Genomic DNA, 19,724 nt, shown 5'->3' with positions numbered 1-19,724 from the left:
AGAGCAGAGAAAGTAAGGAAGGAAGGTATGAAGGGTGGGATGAAAGAAAGAAGGATAGGACTGAGGAAGGATGGGGTGAAGGAACAACGAAGGGGGGGGGGGGGGGGGTAAGGAGATAACTGATAACCCTGCAGCCTTTCAGGTCGTCTCTAACTGTTTTATGTTGGATCTGAACATAGACTGTGAAAGGCCCAGAACCAGAGAAGATAAAAGGGAAATCTGTCTGATTTAACCCGGGTTAAAGTGTCTCTGGCGCCCCCGGTGTCTCCCCTGAGCAGGTGCAGCTCCACACCAGAGACAACATGTAGCATGGTGATCACAGATCCTCTCTCAGCTCCCAGAGCCACGCAACTGACATTTTACAACATTTCATTTCCTACAGGGACTAACAGTCCCCACCCCCTCTTGCTTTAGCACGGGACAGCACGGCACGGCTCGCCTCGCCTCGCTGCCAGCCCCCGCCCTCCTCCGAGGCTGCCTGAGCCGGCGTTTGATTGGATTAGAGCCGGCTAGCCTTTGCCCTCTAACCTCGCTCATGTTGGGTAGCTGCTTCCTGCTCCCTCCGCTCCCCCTGACCGACCGAAGAAGACTGCCGAAGCCGCACGGCGAAGCGCCCTGCACGGACACAGCCGACCGGGACGAGCCGCTGCAGCCCGACCAGAGCGGAGCCACGAAACACACACACAGGCGGGCGGACGGAGGAAAAAACCAAGGCAGCCATGCGGAGGAAATCGAGGATATTGTTATGTTTTGCGGTGCTGTGGGTGCTGGGGATAGCCTACTACTTCTACTCGGGGACAGCCTTGAGTCGAAAGGTAGGATTTCCTAATTTTCCTCGAGTGTTTTTCCTGGCTCCAGTCCGCCTCCGTGTCCGTGTGGAGGGTTTCTCCCCGGACAAAGCGAAGATGGAGCGGTGTGATTTGGCGCTGTTGTGTCTTTTTTCCTCTCGTTTTTCTGTTGCAGCTGCAGCGATGCTGTGAGGAATGTGATAAAGGGCCTGCTAGTATCAATGGGTAGGCATTGATTTGGTGGAGATGAGTTTAGACAGGGGCAGCGGGGTAGCTGTGCTGGCCGGGTCGGCGTGCACGGACCTCCCGCTGCGCCGGTGATTGCAGTCCCGTGGAAGTATCAGCGAGGCACGTCCACGCCGGGCAGCCTGTCAGCCACTTTGGCGTGGCTGCGCCGGTTATTGTGAGAGCAGAACCGGAGTGAAAGCATGCATAGTGATTGTTATATTAATATGAGGCTGGTGGCCTGGCTCGCAGGGCCGGGGCGGGGGGTGAGCCTATAGAGCACGTCAGCACAAGCTGCTGCTCCCAGAAATGAGCAGAGATCAGGAAGTGTGCTGCTGATTAACGCAGAGTTAAATCACTGATACACCATGCTGTCAGGATGTGATTTAAATAAAAAAAAGGATTCCGTTTTTTTCCTGCTGTGGAAACAACCTAGATTCAGTTAAACCCGAGTGCTGTGATGTCCAGACTTTCTGTCTGCTGATGGTCCAGTGTGAAGACATTTCACTTGATTTACACTTTATGTTTCTGATGTGTTGTCTTCCCGATTTATAGAGGACTAACCATTATAATCTAAAACTGAAGCAATCGATTAGGCCTAGGTGATTGACAGAAAATGTGATAATCATTTAACTCATTTGATGAGAAGTGTGAATTTGCTTTTTTTCTTAGTGAAGAGATAGTGACCGATTAATCAATGAATGATTGTTAGTTGAAGCCCTAGTCGTAACACTTCAGTTAATATAACGTAATACAGTTCAACAGCACCACGGACTGCAGCCTCCTACATGAAGAATTGAATTAACACCTCCCTTGTACAGTGGCAACACACACTGAACATTTTAACCTTCACAAAGGAAGGACCTATTGCAGGACTGTTGTTTTAGACTGCATTAGTTGGAATAGGTGTAACTAATAAACTGTGCAAGTCATTTCTTTATGTTGAAACACACTTTTTTTTCATGTAAGCGTCGTGAAGGAGGTGTACATAATCTTCTTAAACTAGTAGACCTTTCTGGTGGATCTGTGGCACATTGTAAACCATAGTAGCAGATTGACGTGTATGTGGAGGCATGGATTCCATTCATGATATACCAGGCCTGTACATGCAATAGTATGCTATGCGTGAAATGTAAGTTAAATATCCTCCAGGTGTAGAAGAAGTCATGTTCCCATTGTACACATCTATAGTGTGTGTGTGCGTACTTAGCACAGTCGCTTGTTTGTGTTGGACAACATCCCACTTGTACTAAGTGTATGTGTGTGTTTGCGCGAATACCGGCCAGTGTATCCTGTTGCATGCATTTATGGAGGGGTCTGCATGGGTGGTTGTGTGCACAGTACACTACCTCTATTGCGTCTGTAGGTGTGTCTGTGTGTGTAAGAGTGAGTGTGTGAATGCCCTGTATATATTCCACCTGTCTCTTGTCTTGTCCTATCTGTCTCTGTGTATTTGCTTTGCTCCAGTCAACCAAAGCAACCCTTTTACCTTTCCATTAGGCTGATAGGTGTGTGTGTGTGTGTGTGTGTGTGTGTGTGTGTGTGTGTGTGTGTGTGTGTGTGTGTGTGTGTGTGTGTGTGTGTGTGTGTGTGTGTGTGTGTGTGTGTGTGTGTGTGTGTGTGTGTGTGTGTGTGTGTGTGTGTGTGTGTGTGTGTGTGTGTGTGTGTGTGTGTGTGTGTGTGTGTGTGTGTGTGTGTGTGTGTGTGTGTGTGTGTGTGTGTGTGTGTGTGTGTGTGTGTGTGTGTGTGTGTGTGTGTGTGTGTGTGTGTGTGTGTGTGTGTGTGTGTGTGTGTGTGTGTGTGTGTGTGTGTGTGTGTGTGTGTGTGTGTGTGTGTGTGTGTGTGTGTGTGTGTGTGTGTGTGTAAGTGAGACCCATGATAAGCAACTTTCTCCGGGCTTAAACTGCAGGCAGGATATGGATCCTGAAGGATTGCTGTTGTCTTTACAATCTGTTTAAACAAAGGTGGCGCTGCACAGGTTAAGTGTTGTTTTCCATCACATCTTCCTGCCCGTTGAAAGAGTCGACTGACTTGAGGCATTTAATAATTTCTCACAGCTGTCATGCAAGAAACTTTGTAGCTGCAGGTTAGTGTTTTTCAAATCACTGGAGGTTCACACACACACATGCTTTACATAGATGGATTAAATCTTCTGAACCAAGGGCCCATGAAACAAAATTACAACCATGTGAAGACAACGGAGTAGAAGCGCTGCTGGGTCTTTGTCTTGATCACATGCAGGTGCTCTTTGTATAATACAGGTGTCCCCGGCTTATCCCATTTTGTGAAGGGCTCATTGCATGTGTGAAATATGGTCTCAAAAATATAAAGTACAAGTCTTCAAAAACAACCCAAGGCACACAAAATTAAAAAGGCTTTATTTTACATGGCAATTGGATTTAAAATGATTGTGTTGCGGCCGACACACATACGTCTTCATCAGAAAATGACATCCACATTTGCTGGGGATTGATTGATATGAAGGTAAAATTTTTGAATCTGTTGTTACTAGTGTTAGTATTCTTTAGAGAAGCAACTAATGAGTTCATTATCGATTAATCTGCAGATTATTTTTTCAATGATGTTTTATTTTAAAAGCCCGTTATGAGTTCTCAGGGTCCGCTGTGATGTCTTAAAATAAATAGTTTTGGATGAATGACTATCCAAAGCCCAAACATATTCAAAATACAAGGTTAAAAGACAGTAAATCTTGTATTTGAGAAGCTGGAACTAAAGAATATTTTGGCGTATTTCTTAATAATGCGCTTCCTAGACTAATCGTTTCATGCCCATTCCATCAACTCCTAATAATGCTCCATAAATAAGCCATTAGTTCCTCTGTGGTTCCTTTAGCTTTTCATCTTTTTTTCCTCTTCTCTTGGCACCAGACAGGTAAATTAAACAGGTTGTGAATTTAATGACGCATAAATGCTCCTTCTTGAGAGTTATGTTCAAAGTGTTTTCGTGGTTTTACGTTCAACCATCAGTCAGACTTGACATAATGGCAACTTACTGTTGTCGGGACACTGTTCAGTAGGGCAAAGAAACTCAGACAAGAAGCGTGAGCAGTGCTCTGACTCCCAACTTCACACCTCACCAAGCTCCATGTTGTGTCATTGCTGCTCTCGTCCACTGTGGTGGATCCAGCAACTCCGAGCCTGAGCAGGACTCTCACTCTCCTGGCAGCTAATTCAAATGCCAGCTTCTGAATAATCTGAAGGATAGTGTCTCTGCCAGAGGAATTATCTCGACTCGCTCTGTCATACCCACCCCTGACACTGTGGCTCCTGAGATCAAAGCGCCCAAAAAAAAACTACAGTTATCAATCTCTGTAACATTTGAAAGACCTTTTTAACGCAGTATCAATGCCTGTAAACTACCACAGAGCCCTGTGCAAAAATTAATGTTGCCATTTCTGTTAAATTCCTTGCAAGCTTCCTTTTTTTTTGTGTCTGGCGTTTTAAAAAAAATGACGGAAATGCCACTATGCTTCTCCTGAGGTCACAAGCAAACCACGGTACAAAATGTTCCTCCTATCTTTGGTTATAAAGTTTGAGCTGTGTCTCTTGAACAGTTTGGATTTATTTTATTAGCGTACGCATTGATACTGAGTGTCAAGCTGTTAAGATGACATTTTATTGACCAAACAACTAATCGATTAATCAAGAAATGAATCAACAGATTAACAAACAATGAAAAAAATAATTTATCATGCTTTTTAAATTTTATAAAAGACCTATGTTGTCTTACAAAACCTGCCTCTTGGCATCTTTCTACGATATATGTATATATATCCTGCAGTGTGTAGCTTAAGGATTGAAAGCGAAAGTTCCCCTTTCTTCTCCCATACACAATAACCTGTGTGCATAATGACAGGAAACTTTGGGAGACACCCAGCTGCTAAATTCAGTGCAAACTTGTGTCTGTATCTGTAAGTGCATTGTTGTACACAGGAGGATAATGTTGCAAACATGAGCCTGCTGGCTCATCAGGATGCCCCATTAAAGTCTTCCCTGTTTGACAGACCTCAGAGGGCTTTTCCTGCCAGCTCTTGAGACCAACATCCCACTGTTGAGTCCAGTTTCCTGATAATCAGCGGCATGAGAGGGGAGCTAGATGGCAAATAGTGAAGGGTGGCATCGACCCACAGGAAAAACAAAAAAACGCAGACTTTAAGAAAGTTATCAGCTGTTTGCGAAAAGCTTCAGACAGACAGTAATTGGATTTAAGATGAGGTAATCTTTGTCGCACATCTCATAGAAATGTAGGTAATCACAGCTGTAAAGTATCTGTAAATATAAAAACAGTATTCACTTTGAGGAATAGGGACAGAAATGGGGAAGAGTGACTGTGCAAGAGCAAATCCCTTACATATGTGGTAAACAGTCAGGCCAGGCTGACTCACGCACACACTGTCCACTGTTGATATGGAGCTCAGTTTTCTCCCAAACGTGGATCACAACAGTATAATTGCAGTATTTCTCAGCATAAACTGATTAGCTGGAGGTTTGGATTAGCTTCTAGCCTGAGCCAGAGGATTCAGGAGTGAGTTTGGAGTGAGAATCTGCTCAGCAGGGATTCAGAGAGCTTTTTCAATGCTGGCTGGTCCAGAGCTCGTAAGGGAAAGTTCCGGCCTCTGTTATCTGCAGCTGTAGGCGTTCAGCTCTTGCTCGTCCGTGCAGGTCTCAAAACTACGGCTTTATCCATGCATCGGCCTGTCGTCGCAGGCAGTGTGGCTTCACCGGATCTGAGCGTGTCAATGTTTTTCATTAATGCAGAAAATGTTAGAAAAAAATGGATCAGTTGCACCTCGCACTCTCAGTGAGGGTGAAGGCGATGATGGTGCGTTATTAGTGCCTGTTTCGTCTTTCGCCCTTTTTATTTATGCGGAACAAAGTGGATGCCGGCCTCTGCTCCTCAACACAGGGACCTGCACTGTCTGCTGGAGTAAGACACAACATCATTGCCAGCTTACTCACACAGACCCAGCAGTGTGCCTGCTATCATTACTGTATATGATGCTTATGGACACATGGGCTTTATTCATAATGCTGATTATGTGTGTTGGAGTTCCTGCTGTTGTGTAACTGCAGTGCAATCATCTAGCTGAAAGAGCTGTGTCTTTAAAACCACTTGAGGCCCTCAGCTGTTCAATATCTTTATAATGACAGAATACGGTGTCATTTACGCCAGCACGCACGAGCAGATCCATTATTACAAACTAACTAAATGCAGTTCCATAGAGCAAACACTGAATCGATGACAGGCTTAAATAAAGCTTTGGATCCCTGGGTACTGAATCCTTATCAAATTCACAGTTTCTGTTTGAAGTATCGACTCGGTGTGTTTGTTAAAAGTAATGATCACTTCTGACAGATGCTCCCAGAGTGTTAATAGAGATACCAGAGACGATGTGTCACTGTTTTTTTTTTTACTAAGTATTTATTTTCAGAGTGTGTAGTTAAAGAAACACTCTCTTAAACAATCTTTTGAACCCAAGAAACCGTGTCACAATCACATTAAAGTTAAACAGCTTGAGAGCTGGAAGTCCCTGGGGAGAGACAGTGTTGTTCTGTTGGAGCAACTCCACCTGTGTGTGGGGGGGGGAAGTGCCTTGCTCATGGGACAGTTGATGGTACACCTGGGAGGAAAGAAACTGATACGGTTTTGTCTGGCCCATCCAGTCTTTCCTAGTTGATTTAAGGAATTAACCGTCGCTAAACCCCTCCCCTGAAGAGAGTCACAGCTTAGCAACCGTAACGAGGCACAGCGTTCCTGTCGAGCTTTGGAGAATAACTGTAAGATCTTACGGGTTTACTTACACACTTTTAATACTACGAATCAATGGCTGTACACTGGAATACAACAATGCTGCTCCTTTATTTCCTTGTCTTCTACGTGGATCATCAGCTGGCAAAAATGAATGCTGCTTTGTTCCCACTACAAGTGACAAAGCTACAAAATGGTAAACCGTGGTTAGCTTCATTGCACAGTTGAAGGAGTGTTTGTTTATGAAATCGTCATGGGCTAGTGTGTGTCTTTGAACATGGCTCATCACTTTATAGCTATTGTTTACCCTGTGTGCACTCCAATACACAGAAAGCTAGCTTAATATCAGCTAACTCATCTAAATATCACAGTACCACAGTTAGCCATGATGTGCCTTGACAACGGAAAGCAACAGTAACTAATGGAGGCAAGACTTAGCAAATGCTCAATTCAAGCACTTAATCTAACTTAGGCCCTGCAGTAAGGACACAGAAAAAGGGGTTGACAATCGGAAGATTAAGACAGAATGATGAGACGAGGGAAAAGTGGAAGAAAAAGAGTAACTGGATCCAAAGCAGGAGAATGGTGGGTTGTGTCGGCTTTGGCAGCTTTTATTTCCACCAGTCAGAAGCAGTTAGTCCTGACCTGCCAGCCCTGAAACCCAATGACTGACTGTAGTGAACAGAGACAGCTGTGCAGAAACCAGGAGATATAGACCTAGACATCTCCAAGAAGGAAGACAAATAGCTTAGTTAATAGAACCGTAAAGGGAGGCATTTAAAGGAGCTGTACTCGACATTCAGAGCATTAATATGGGATGTGGAGTAATGGCCTCCTGAGCAGAAGCTGAAGTCACCCTCTCTCTCTTTGTGTTACAATCTGAGTTTCTCTGTTGTTTGTTATGATAGCCGGTCGGGCATGTGAGTGCTTTGTGCGTCGGTACCATGCGAACAGAGAAGGCGCTGTTATTTGATGTGTTGGGGAATGGTCTCAGAGAGCCATGTGGAGACAATCCCAGTCCAAGTTTTTTTCCCCAGTATTTGGAATACAGCTCCCTTTTTAAAGCAGCAGTTTATATGTGTTTATATCAAACTGTCAGATAGTTTCACTACATCTTGATCTGTAGCAAGAGAACTCAAGTTATTTAATGAATTTATTCTATTTGTCTTTCTTTTGTATACAGCCCTCTCGGTCATTGGTAGTTTCTTTGTGGATAAATGCAACAGCATCTGAGAGTGTGCTCTAAACTGGAGGATTTTCCTCCTTGGCAGACAACAAACAATCATGGAAAAGTTGAAAGGGACGAGGATAGTCATTGTTCATGGGATCAGCACCGAGGCAAGAGATGTTTTTTTTGTCTTTTATTCAAACAAGAGAAAACAAAGCAACCATCTTTTATTAAATTTGTCACTGGGAGACAAACTATTGTAGCCGCGTCACAACACTGACGTCTTCAGAACTTCACAGTGAAGCGAGCAATCCCATCAGTCAGTGGTAATCTGTGCTCCCGTTATCAGGCTTAACTATTCAAATAAGCCTGATAGGGAGCGCAGGTGGCCATGATGCTTTGCCTGTGCCCTCTTTGTGGCAAGGACATTCAAATCACTAAATAAATGACAAGTGCAGCAACCACCCACCACATAATTATATAATTTGGTTGGTGCACTTCCAGTCACTGCTACTGAACTGTGTAATGCTGTAATGTAAATTCTGCTCTATAATGCTGCTATTTGTGTGACTGGAATTATGCAAAGGATGTGAATGATGTTCGAGAATAAATCATCAGAAAATGCAGGAAAATGACTCTTCAAATGCAAGCTATTTTGCTATTTCTCCTCTAATTTATTATTTTGATATTTGACCACCTGAATGACAAAGTGTTGCACTTTTTACCATAAGACTCAGAAAAGCTTTGTAAGTGAAATGTGTCTTTTTGAAAATCAAGGTAAAAATGTGCATTTGCCAACTATTATTGGCAGATCTAGAGTAAAGTAAGTTGTCTGTATCAGCTCTCTGGAGAATAGTTTTGTTCAAGCTGTTATTTTGAATCTCTCTTTGTCTGAAAGCCCCGCTCTCAGCTGTTTGGTGCTGTAGACTTAAAAAAACAATATAACATAGAGCGGACCGAGGAACATAACATACAAACAGGCATCCTGGCCACCCACCTCTTCCTCATCCTGAAACATTCACAGTAGATGTGTGTGTGGGTCTGTCACATTTGGGTCACAGCATCCTGATGCCAACATCATGCCTTGGCTTCAAATTTCAATGTGCTGCAGATCTTTGTTCACTGTTATCGGACAATATCATGCAGTGTTTCCCCCAGATTTACAGTGTTGGGGTGGCAAAGACAAATAAACTTAAAGGTTGCCTGAATGTTCTTTTATTGGGGAACCAGCCAATGTTTAATCAGACAATTTAATGATGAGGTTTGTAATGGTTATGAACCTCATCTATAGGAAAGGGATCCTTAAATGACTTTTGTTGGGATCTAACACTATTCAGAAAATACAATTAAATAAAATAAACTTGACTTTTCAAGGGGGGCGGGGGGTGCCCCTAATATAATGGAAGGGGAAACACTGTCCTGATAATCATCAAGAAACCAAGAATAAAGTCCTCATACTTCTGTGTGAAATGGCGCCGCTGACATGGAAAAAATATTGTTGAAAAGTAAAATCCAATGTTCAGTTAAGGAAATAATATCTCAAATTTATTTCAGATGTTTTTATTTCATCACATGATTTATTAAAGATAACGCTGAAATGTTTCCCAACGATGGCTTCCTCATAATTAATCAATCAATCAGTGAGCACTGTAGAGACAAGGGCAGTCCGTTAGATGTGTTGTTTGTAAAAACAACTTTAACAGCAGCACAGCAGAGGCCCTTCTGTGTCCAAACTCAGCTGCTTAACTGATTTTTAAAATGAAAAATGTCCAAATAATGTCTGGCCATCTGCCAAAGTGGTGGGTAGATAGATTTTTCTTTTTTTCAAACACTTGTCTGGTGGGAGGTGTTCATTTCTCACCCTGCAGCACTTCATGGCAATTCGATAATGATAATCAGTGAAAATGTTGTCCTGTCAGAAAGATGCACCCAAAACACTCATAAAAACATTAGTGATGAACTTTGGCTTTCAGATGTTTCCTCAATTGATTATCCTGGTTTAATTTGTGTCATTCATGCTTTTATTATCTTATGACTATTTAATCTTGGTTTGGCAATGCTCAGCGCCCGCTGCACTCGCACTGTTTATTCATTTGTCCTGTGCCTGCATTAATGGTAAACTTCTGCATTTTCCACTGATTCAACAACTGAACAAGAAGAAGATGCAGAAGAAACTTCTGACAATAGCTTCAATAGACCAGAATGCAATGCAGTCAGACAGGTTTTGTTTTACGTAAGTGCTACCACAGTTTGGACGTACTTAAAACAAAACAGTTTTCATCACTTTGAACAACTGTCATGATCACTGCTGCTCTCTGAAGGTCGCCTAAAGGAACTCTGGGAAGTGTGGGAAATGAGTAATTTCAGGAAAAATGAAGCAGGCTGAGGGAAATAGATGCAACAAAAACGTCAATTACAGCATCTAATAGATTCCTGTAATGTAAGATGACTTTGTAAACTCACTAAAGCTGCTTCTTGTGAGCTCTCCACCCTTGTTAGACACACAGTCCAAACTCCACAGTGAAGGTTGTAAGGTTATTGGTCAATACTAGACCAGAAGAAGCTTGTAAAGTGTCTTTTAACAGTACGTTGAAATTGCTTGTCAGGAAGCAGAGGTGCTGACTCAACTCTACCGGCTTCTTCCAGTTGAAAATGAGGAAGAATCAGAATGAATGACTGACGAAATGTGTGGAAACTAAAGTGACCAGTTTATGTGCAGAACCCTGTAATTACGTCCTGTTTGAGCCTCATTATTATATTATATGACATGAAAGACGGGAGGGGGTGAAATGAATAATTAGAGATCCTTGGTGTGTGTATGTATGTGTGTCTTTGACCACGTGTTCTCCCATTTTGCTGGCTTTCCCTGTGGGCTGTCCTCTCAGGGACATGTCAGCAAATGTAGGACTCTTGTGTTTGTGTCTCAGACTGTCCTGTGTTTATATAGCAACTTATTACACAATTTGGCGAGACAGAGATGGTTTTTTTCCACTCATCCCTTCAACTTGCTGTGTCTGACCTGGAAGGCTCAAGAAAGCAGTAAAAATCCAGAGTGAATAGGCGTCATCTGTCTAAGTGGTTGAAATCCTGAAGGAAAAAGCCTGAATATAACGTTAAAAAGGAAAAAAATTACTCTTGAGACAGCAGAGCCAGTCTGGTGCTAAAAACAGACTGCTACTGTATGGCATATTCCTCTGACAGAAAACTTAGATGGCGGTTCTCTAAAAATAGATGCATGCATTTATACATTTAACATGTTGCCTGTGTTTTAACATAAACTTAGGCCAAGGTTCCTATTAACAGAGGTTTATGTGCAAAGAACGCCGCACTACTTCTGCTGCCTCAGGACTTTACAGCCTGTGCCAGTTGTATGAGTTGTACAGTGATTTATGGTAGGAAATTCTTTGTTACTCCAAATAAGCTGCTGTACCCATCACTTCCAGTCAGGAATACCAGCGCTGCCAGAAAACAGTGTAGCTGAGTGGCAAATACTGAAACACACTTTATGCTCTTGTCTTTGCTGTAGTGGCATTATTTATTAAGACTCAAACTTACTGAGGTGTGTAGGTTCCCTGTAAATAATATGTGAATGTGTAACAGAGTTTGGGCTAATGTTACCAGCGCCATGCTGCCAGGATTTGGGGAAGTTTACCCGCCAGAAACCCAAGCAATTAAAGATCAATGCTGTTTCTTTATTTCTGTCTTGTACACAGATCATTAACTGGTGGTGACCTGACTTTTTGCCTTAGTCCTTGCATAATATCGCGTATGTAGCCATTGTGTATGTATTTAAAGATATAATCCGTAAGATTTTCTTCTTGTTAATTGTCTGTTAAGTTTCTATCTAACAAAGAGTGAGTTAAAACAATGGTGATTGATCATATGAGCCACTAATGAAAGCAACTGTTGCCTTTTTTTCGAGTACTCCAGTCTGTGTGTCTATGGGGACATTCCCTCTCTAGATCTAAATAAGTCGCCATTTAAGCGATGCTGCTGACAGCTGTTGGTCTGCCGGTGCAGTTATAACAATTACATCTTACCGCCAAAGAGGCCGCTAGAAACAAAGTATCTCAAATGTTATGGATGATGACTTTAAGACCAATTTCTTTAGAAACAAACAAACAAATCAGTTGGAAACGTGAAAAAGCAAGCCGGCGACTGCATTTTTGACTAACCTTAGCTTGATTAGCTAGCTAGCTTCATCTGATAGTCTGCTAGCGAGTTGTCATTTCAGCCATAAAAATGCGCTTCCTGACAAGAAATGACAACACTGGACGCAGTGTTTTAGAAAAAGTGTAAACATTTCAAGTGGTGCGTGTAGGAATGGCAAGATCGACAGGCATAGCAACAGTAACGCGTGCGTGTGTGCGCGCGTGTCTGTGTGTGTGTGTGTGTGTGTGTGTGTGTGGTTAAACTCTTCGGTTTCTCTACTACAGGCCATATGGTAATGCACTCACTCCCCTCTGTCTCTCCCACCCTCCTGTATTTCCTTTATCCCCTACGTAATTGCTTTCTTTGTGTTTCTATTTCTATCTTGCACAAATATCTATTTTCTCTGTTTTCTCGTCATCTCTTGCATGCTTGTTCCCTCATACTTTTTATTTCTGCATTTTATTTTATTTCATCTAGTTTGTTTCTTTGTTCTGTTTTTATGTAGGCCAGAAATTAAGCCGGTCACCCTGGGAGCCAATTATAATACACAAAGTTGTCGTCGGGTACAGACCAGCCAGAAGGCCCGTGAGTGTGACCCGTCTTGGGCCCTTACCCACATCTTTAGAAACCATCCACATAAAGGGAGTAACAGAAAATCCCCAGATCTTGTGGTCAACAGTCCTTTTTCTGTGTCTCTGTGTGTTTCTGCCTTAAAAGGTAGGTGTGATTGTGTGCGTTCAGCTCGGTGGGGGTGGAGCAGATGTGATTGTGTCAGACCCCATCAAGATAGGCTAAGAATAGCTAAAGCCATCTAACACCTCAGCTTGGATTGGTTTGAAATGAGTTGTTACACACCCTCACCGCTGCATGTTCTAACACTCTGGTGCCGAACAATCTTTGGGAACTTTGGAGCACTTGTGTCGTGGATTGCATGCTCTTGGTTAGACTTTAGACTGTGTTTTTGCATTTGCCCTCTCTATTTGTGAAAACATGGACAGTTGCATTACAACAGTACAGTCATTTGAACAGTTGTTTGTTCCTGGCGCATCCTCCGTCTACTCTTTACTGCCCCTCTTCCTTCTGCTAACAACATGGCAGCCGCAGAGCATGAGATGCTCTCACGGGTCAGGGTTCACTGTCCCACCCTGCCTGCGAATAATTGAGCCAAAAGTGTGTAACTACAGCAGTGATACTAGGATCTGAAGGCACACACGGCAGGCAGAGGTGTCTGTGTGCGTGGCTTATGTCAGCCGACTGATTAAAATGAATGAACGCAGCTAAATGAAATTACACTTTCACAACTGTAATGGCAGGATTGAGATGGATTGTGGTACCAGAGGGTTTGTATTCTGGCTGGTCTGCTGTGTCTGCTGTTTCTGATTACTGAGCTCTCTCTCTCTCTCTCTCTCTCTCTATTACTCACTATTCTCAAAGTTCCTGGAAAAAAAAGCAGCACACTAGCAATTAAAACAAACGTAGTTACTGCTCTGCGGTAGCAAAATGTTGCTGAAGGTAAATGTCTGTGTACTCAGCGTGACTTGCTCTGTTTACTGAATGCCTCTGTTTGTAGCTGAACTTCAAGACAGAAGCTGATTGTGGCTCATTCCTGGATGTAGCACCGTATCTTCTCACGGCTCAGACTAGATCGATTCTTCTCATAAATGAGCAAATGTCAGCAATCAATCAGGCCAAAGGACACGTATATAAAAAAAAAGTTGGTGGTGTATTGAGGCCAGAAAACAGACCGGTGTTAATTAAAACAGCCACTGAATCAGTGCGTGGTGATCCAAGCCAATGCAATGCGTCATTATGGTCATAAAGCAGCCGGGTAGCCTGTATGAGCTTGCTGATTTCATCTTAGTTTTTGGCATAGTGCTGCTTATGTTTGTTGTGACACATTGTGACATGATTTCAGTTACTTCAGCTGTATTGTTGGACAGTTTTCAGCTCAGATTTCTCAATATGATCAATAAAAAAACATTACATGAGACGACATAAAATGTGATTGCGTAAATAATACAGTATGAATAAACTCTGCTGGACTGATCTATGTAGATAAATAAAATTCAAGTCTAACACATGAAGCGTTTTTTTATTTACACTTTTGGGTGTGATCGGACTGAACATACCGGTTGCGATGCACTTGTTCTGTGTGCTCTTGTTCTGTGATGTTCACACCTCTGGACACGGTGCAGTATTCACAGCTGATAAATAGTTTCATTTTATACAATTATCAGCATTACTTGCTGTCTCCTCCATGTCACAGATGTAATGTAACGATAAGGATATTTTCAGCTGCCTTTTGAATTGGAGCATTGCCAAATGTTCAAGTACTGAATCCAGCTGAGAACAACACACCCTAAAACAGTACCCACCCCTAACTGTCAAACCAGCTCATAAAAATGGCTTGATTAAGGTCTGTAATATGTCATTGTCTGGTTACTGAAAACATTGGTCATAACTCAAAATGAGACGTATGCCTTTCCCCCTGGGAGAGCTGCATGATGAGAGTAGCAATTTGTTTCAAAGGGCCTGTATCCCATTACAGAAAAGTGTCCTTTGTGCTCCAGAAAACCTACAGAAGTAGTGTTTAAGTGTGTAATTAACCTTTTGTTAAAGTCCTTAACTGCTGCTCCCCTTTCTGTAACTTCAGCCTGTTGAACATGTTTGTGAACGCTAACGTAATACAAGATGCAATGGTGTTCCGATCCTGGCGTATGCGCACAATACACAAACGGCCGCATACACTAGTCATAGGCGTTTACACGCACAGACTGGTATTGGCGGATAAAGAATATGCTGGGTGAGGCTTGAAAGGAACACTATTATCATTACACTCATGTAAAGGAGCTCCGTTCACTGACTGTGGTTACTGCTAATCAGCCTGTGAGAACAGTTTTGTAATGTTCTTCTTTGGCTCTAGAGGAGCTTTTGTCAAGGCTGAGAAAATAACCCTAATGTTGTCATAGTGATGTCAGCAGGGTTATCTCAAACTGGGGGCAGGAAGTATGAAAGACAAGTGTGTGATTGGAATTGGGGGTCTAAAAGCTTGTTTGATAAGTTGTTTTGGTCTTTGTAATGTTTTTTCCTGTGTTTTGCACCAAGAGTAGTGCTCCTCATTTTCTTGAATTCTGTACAATGACGATGAATGAATGTGCTAGTCGGCCATTGGCTGTAGTCTTTGAGGTGTGTTCATGTGCAACATTTGGCCGAGACAGTCAGCCTTCATTGCTGCTAGTTCTTTGATGTTGGTTTGGTATGGCCAGTGTGTCTGAGGCAGAACCCCTTTGATTACTTTAAAAGCTACTCAGTGGCTTATGAAGCCCAAGAAGTTCAACTAATTAATCTAAAATACCCAGATGAATGTCACAACGTCCACACTGTTAGGCCCATAGAGCAGGCGCACTATAGACATCTCCCTGCTACACCTGGTTTAGCCCTTTAGCTAACTTGGATGGGAATTAAATTATTTAATCCTGCAGCATGGGACCAAATGAATCAACCTATGGTACTATTATCATTTCTCGGGGTAGTGATATTTGAAAAATATTATCTCTTTAACCATGTAAGTCAATAGAAAAGGTATTTTTTGGCCCAATGGCATCAAGTGACTGACAGAGAAGTTGTTATTCTTGTTTGGCCACTATGTCAAATTGGCTTCAAAGTCTGGAGCACTCCCTTATGGCCTGGTCTAGGCCTAAATGAAAGCCAGGTTTGAGTTGCATCATGGGAATTGTAGGATCCAGTGTTTTTGTAGCTTGACCTATATAAGGAGCTATAAGTCAGGATGTCTCTGCTCCTTTAATTTGAACGTTCTGTGTTCAATCTTTCTCTTGCCGGTCCTGCCAAATTTATTGCAGTGCAATACTAAATCTCTGGAGTTCCCCTTTAAAGAGTGAGTGACTGCTGTTCAGCTGAGAGAAGGATGACAGAAGGTTTACTTTGCTTTGATTTCAAGTCTTGAGCTCTTCAGGACATCCTCACATAGAGCAGATTTACGTTTACATTACACCGCCCTCGTTCTACATTAATAATTGAATCGGATTTGACCGGCTGACATCAGGCGTTCGATTGATAGCATTGTGTAATGACTGAGGGGCTGCTTTAGAGGATGTTACTGATGCCAGGCCAAACGAGCCTGGTTAATGTCCAAACAGGAGTGTGTCAACATCAATTTAATACATAACAGTGTGAGTCGGACTCAAGCTCCTGCACATGTGCTTCATGTAATAGCTGATGTGTGTGTGTACGGAGAGTTTTTAAAATCTAGAGCAAAGGTGATGTGTTTCTAAATTAAATCTACGTAAAGATTTATGCAGCACACACGTCAACATATGTGCGACTGTGGAAACCTTGGCTTCGGTTCAACCTAAACAAGCAACACACACGCACACACCAGCCACCACCACTCCTCACATCCATACATGATACCTATTCACTAAAACACACCTTCCCCTGCAGGGTTACAGAAAACTTTTCTCCTTGTATGGGAAAGAAAATATTTATAGACTTACAGCTCCTTCCTGTTCCGACCACACACACACACACACACACACACACACACACACACACACACACACACACACACACACACACACACACGCACACGCGCTCCTCTGGTATAAGGTGACATGTGCTGTGTGTATCAGTACTGTAACATTTATGACCTCAGCATCATTTTTTTTACTGTAAATTCATTAAAATCTTGCCAAAGCTATTTGTAGCTTTCATCTTTCTCTATTTTAGAGCAAGACTTGATCATGTTCTCCATTATATTGTATTAAAAAAAACAACAACAACAGGAGCTGCAATTTTCACAAATTAACAGTAATTTCCCTGTAATGAAAGCAATCCCAGTCATGCAGATTGTCTTAGAGCAAAAAGGAGCATTTGGTGGTAGTAATCACAGACTGCCGCTGTGGTCGAGGAGGGGACAATCATTTACTGTTAGCAGAGACGAAGAGAAGAAGGAGGAGGAGGAGGATGAGGGGTATCAAAGTCGGCAGGGAGGAAGAGGGGGGTGAAGGGAAAGAAAAGAGAGGAAGCAAGTGGTTGATGAAAGAGTTTGTACAACTGAATTGGAGATTTTAACATCCCCACCCTCTGCACCCTTTCTCCACCCTGGCCTACTTTCCCCTCCACTGCAGATGATTCAGCACTTCACCCCGTCTCCCTCCCTGCTTCTTCTTCTTCTTCTTCTCTCGCCATCTTTATCTACTCCTCCCTCTTGCCTTGTCTTGTTTTGTATTCCCTCTTTCGGCATCTACAGCAGCGCCTTCCGTCTATCCTGACAAATTGAATCTGAACTTTTTCATCATCGGGATTCATTTGTTAGAATTAATTCTCAAACTCCCGCTGACTAGCAGCGAGGAATAAGCAGCTTTCACAGTCCTGAATATGATCACTCATTACTGCCTAGTGGGGGAAAATAAAAAAAGAATTTCAGGGAAATTCAACATTTTTTTTGTTTTCAGACTGTTGATTGCCAGTTTTTGATTGCATCATGCTTCCATGTGGGGGTGTTATGACTCTGTTGAGTGCTGCTCAGTCACATAAAAGGATCATCTTTAGATCCGTACAGAGGGATGAAGACAGGATAACAGTGATGGCTTGTTGGGTCTAGTGTCGTGTCCCATCGCCCTGCCTTTCTTGTTCATCTGACCGCTCGATTCTCACAGATCTCTTCACAGCTCCTGTCAACAGCCGTGAATCAAATGGACGCGCTCCAGCTTTCTTTTCTGCATTCTTTCTCACTTTTTATCGCCTGGCCTTTGATGCTCTTTCATCTCCTTCAGCAGTCCAGAAACACAGAAGGTCCTGTCTCGGACCCTTCTCCCTCAACATGAAAAGACTTCTTCTCTCTGCGCGCACGTGTGTGTGTTCAAAGGCATTACAGTCCTACAACAAAAGATGTTAACGGACACCATGACACTATGAACCTGAGCTCATCTTATTGTGAAGGGTGAGTCATCACAGACGGACAGATGAACGGATGGGTTGAAGGAATACATAAGTGTTCGGGAGTTTGGCCTCTGGTCATTAATCCAGTTAATAGTAGTCATTAACGGATAAATGAAATATGATGTCAAGTATTAATGAGCAGTAGTTTTTTCTGTTTCCATGGGAAGTTAGTTTGATGTTTAATGAATGTACAGTGGTCACTTTTAAACACTGCAGGTATAAAAAGCTTGGTGGCGTACTTGGCGTTCTTCCACCCCCACTCTTGATTAGCAGAACTACAACGTATACAAACTTCCCAGCGTCTCAAATGTTTCTCACATTTGTTGTTTTTTCTGTTTTCTGTAGTTGTGAATTGAATATCTTTCGGTTTTAGACAAAAGCATTTTGAAGATGGCACTAGACGGTTAATCAATCAGTTGTTAATTGTTAATAAATGCAACCTGATAGTGGTAGAAATGGTTGTTTAATCACATTACATTCATCCTCCAATCATGTATGTCCCTTCCTGACCTCCCTCTCAGTCGGTGGTCCCCATAAACACTTGTGGTGCGTTCCAATAATGGTTCAACATTACACAACTCGTTCAATTCAATTTTACATTTTTTACAGTGCCAAATCACAACAACAGTTATCTCAAGACACTTTACAGAGTAGGTAAAGACCACACTCAATGACTTTTTTATGATTTACATAAACCCAGCAATTCTCCCTTGAGTACACAGTGGCAATGAAACCTTCCCTTTAACAGGCAGAAACGTCAGACAGACCCAGCTCTATGGAAGACGGCCGTCTGTCTTGACCGGTTACTTCCCCTCAGCACTTTCCCCTGGGGGGAATCCCCGCTGCCATCATACGTCTCGTTCCAATAGTCTGAAAAACTAATGTGAACTTGTGAGATGGACCTTCCGAGGACTGAGTGATTGAGTGAACAACGATAGTCACTCCAGAGGTGGTTATTACCCACAATGCACTGCAGTAATGCATTCGGTGGAAGAGAATGCATCCATGGGTAGGAGGCAGTAATGGATGTTAAACTCTGTGATTGCTCACCACTAAAGAAGAACAATATGAATAAATAAAGCAACTTTTTTCATCATTAAAAAACTTCACTATCTGACATGCTGCAGTTTAATTTTTATATAAATATCTTATGTATTATGTGTCTAAGTCTTAAGTCTTATGTATACATATGTGGGCTGTTCACCTGTTTAGCAGATAGTTTAAGAAAATCTCTTTGATGCTTAATATTTTACTTAAAAATGACTAGTAAATATTTAGCCTACTTTGTTCATATGTCTATATCTATAGTTGACTTGTGTGGTTTCTTCTCAACGTTATCTGTAAAGGCATAGAATACATTTTGTTTTGCAATATATCATAGCAACAATAATGATGATAATCATTATCCAGATCACAAACAGAAGTTTCTGAATCAAAGATGATGCAGCTGTTTACAAAGTGCAGACAGTGCCGACATATTGCAGTCATCCGTAGAAAAGAACTTCATCTTATTAAAAAGAGTCTAAAAGTATTTCTGATTATTAGTAAAAAGCAGAACAGCGCTAAACCTACACCTGGTGGTGGATCCATGATAGTTTGGGCTGAAGTGAACGAGGGAAGGTGCGTTCCATTTCATCCCCCGTTCCTCCCTGCCCAATTTC

At 42.4% G+C, this 19,724-nt stretch overlaps 1 protein-coding gene across 1 annotated transcript in view; it reads left to right on the top strand.

Moving 5' to 3' along the window:
- The first annotated feature begins 321 nt into the window (after positions 1-321).
- galnt2 (UDP-N-acetyl-alpha-D-galactosamine:polypeptide N-acetylgalactosaminyltransferase 2) overlaps positions 322-19,724 on the top strand; it is a 55,938-nt gene continuing 36,535 nt past the window's right edge. The window contains exon 1 of the mRNA XM_083914993.1: positions 322-815. Within this exon, the coding sequence (XP_083771119.1) occupies positions 720-815 (96 nt within the window). The 5' untranslated portion in view covers positions 322-719. The remainder of the gene's footprint in view (positions 816-19,724) is intronic.

The sequence above is a fragment of the Echiichthys vipera genome, assembly GCF_963691815.1.
Source record: "Echiichthys vipera genome assembly, chromosome: 1".
Classification (NCBI taxonomy): domain Eukaryota; kingdom Metazoa; phylum Chordata; class Actinopteri; order Perciformes; family Trachinidae; genus Echiichthys; species Echiichthys vipera.
This window is presented reverse-complemented; position numbering and strand designations above follow the sequence as displayed.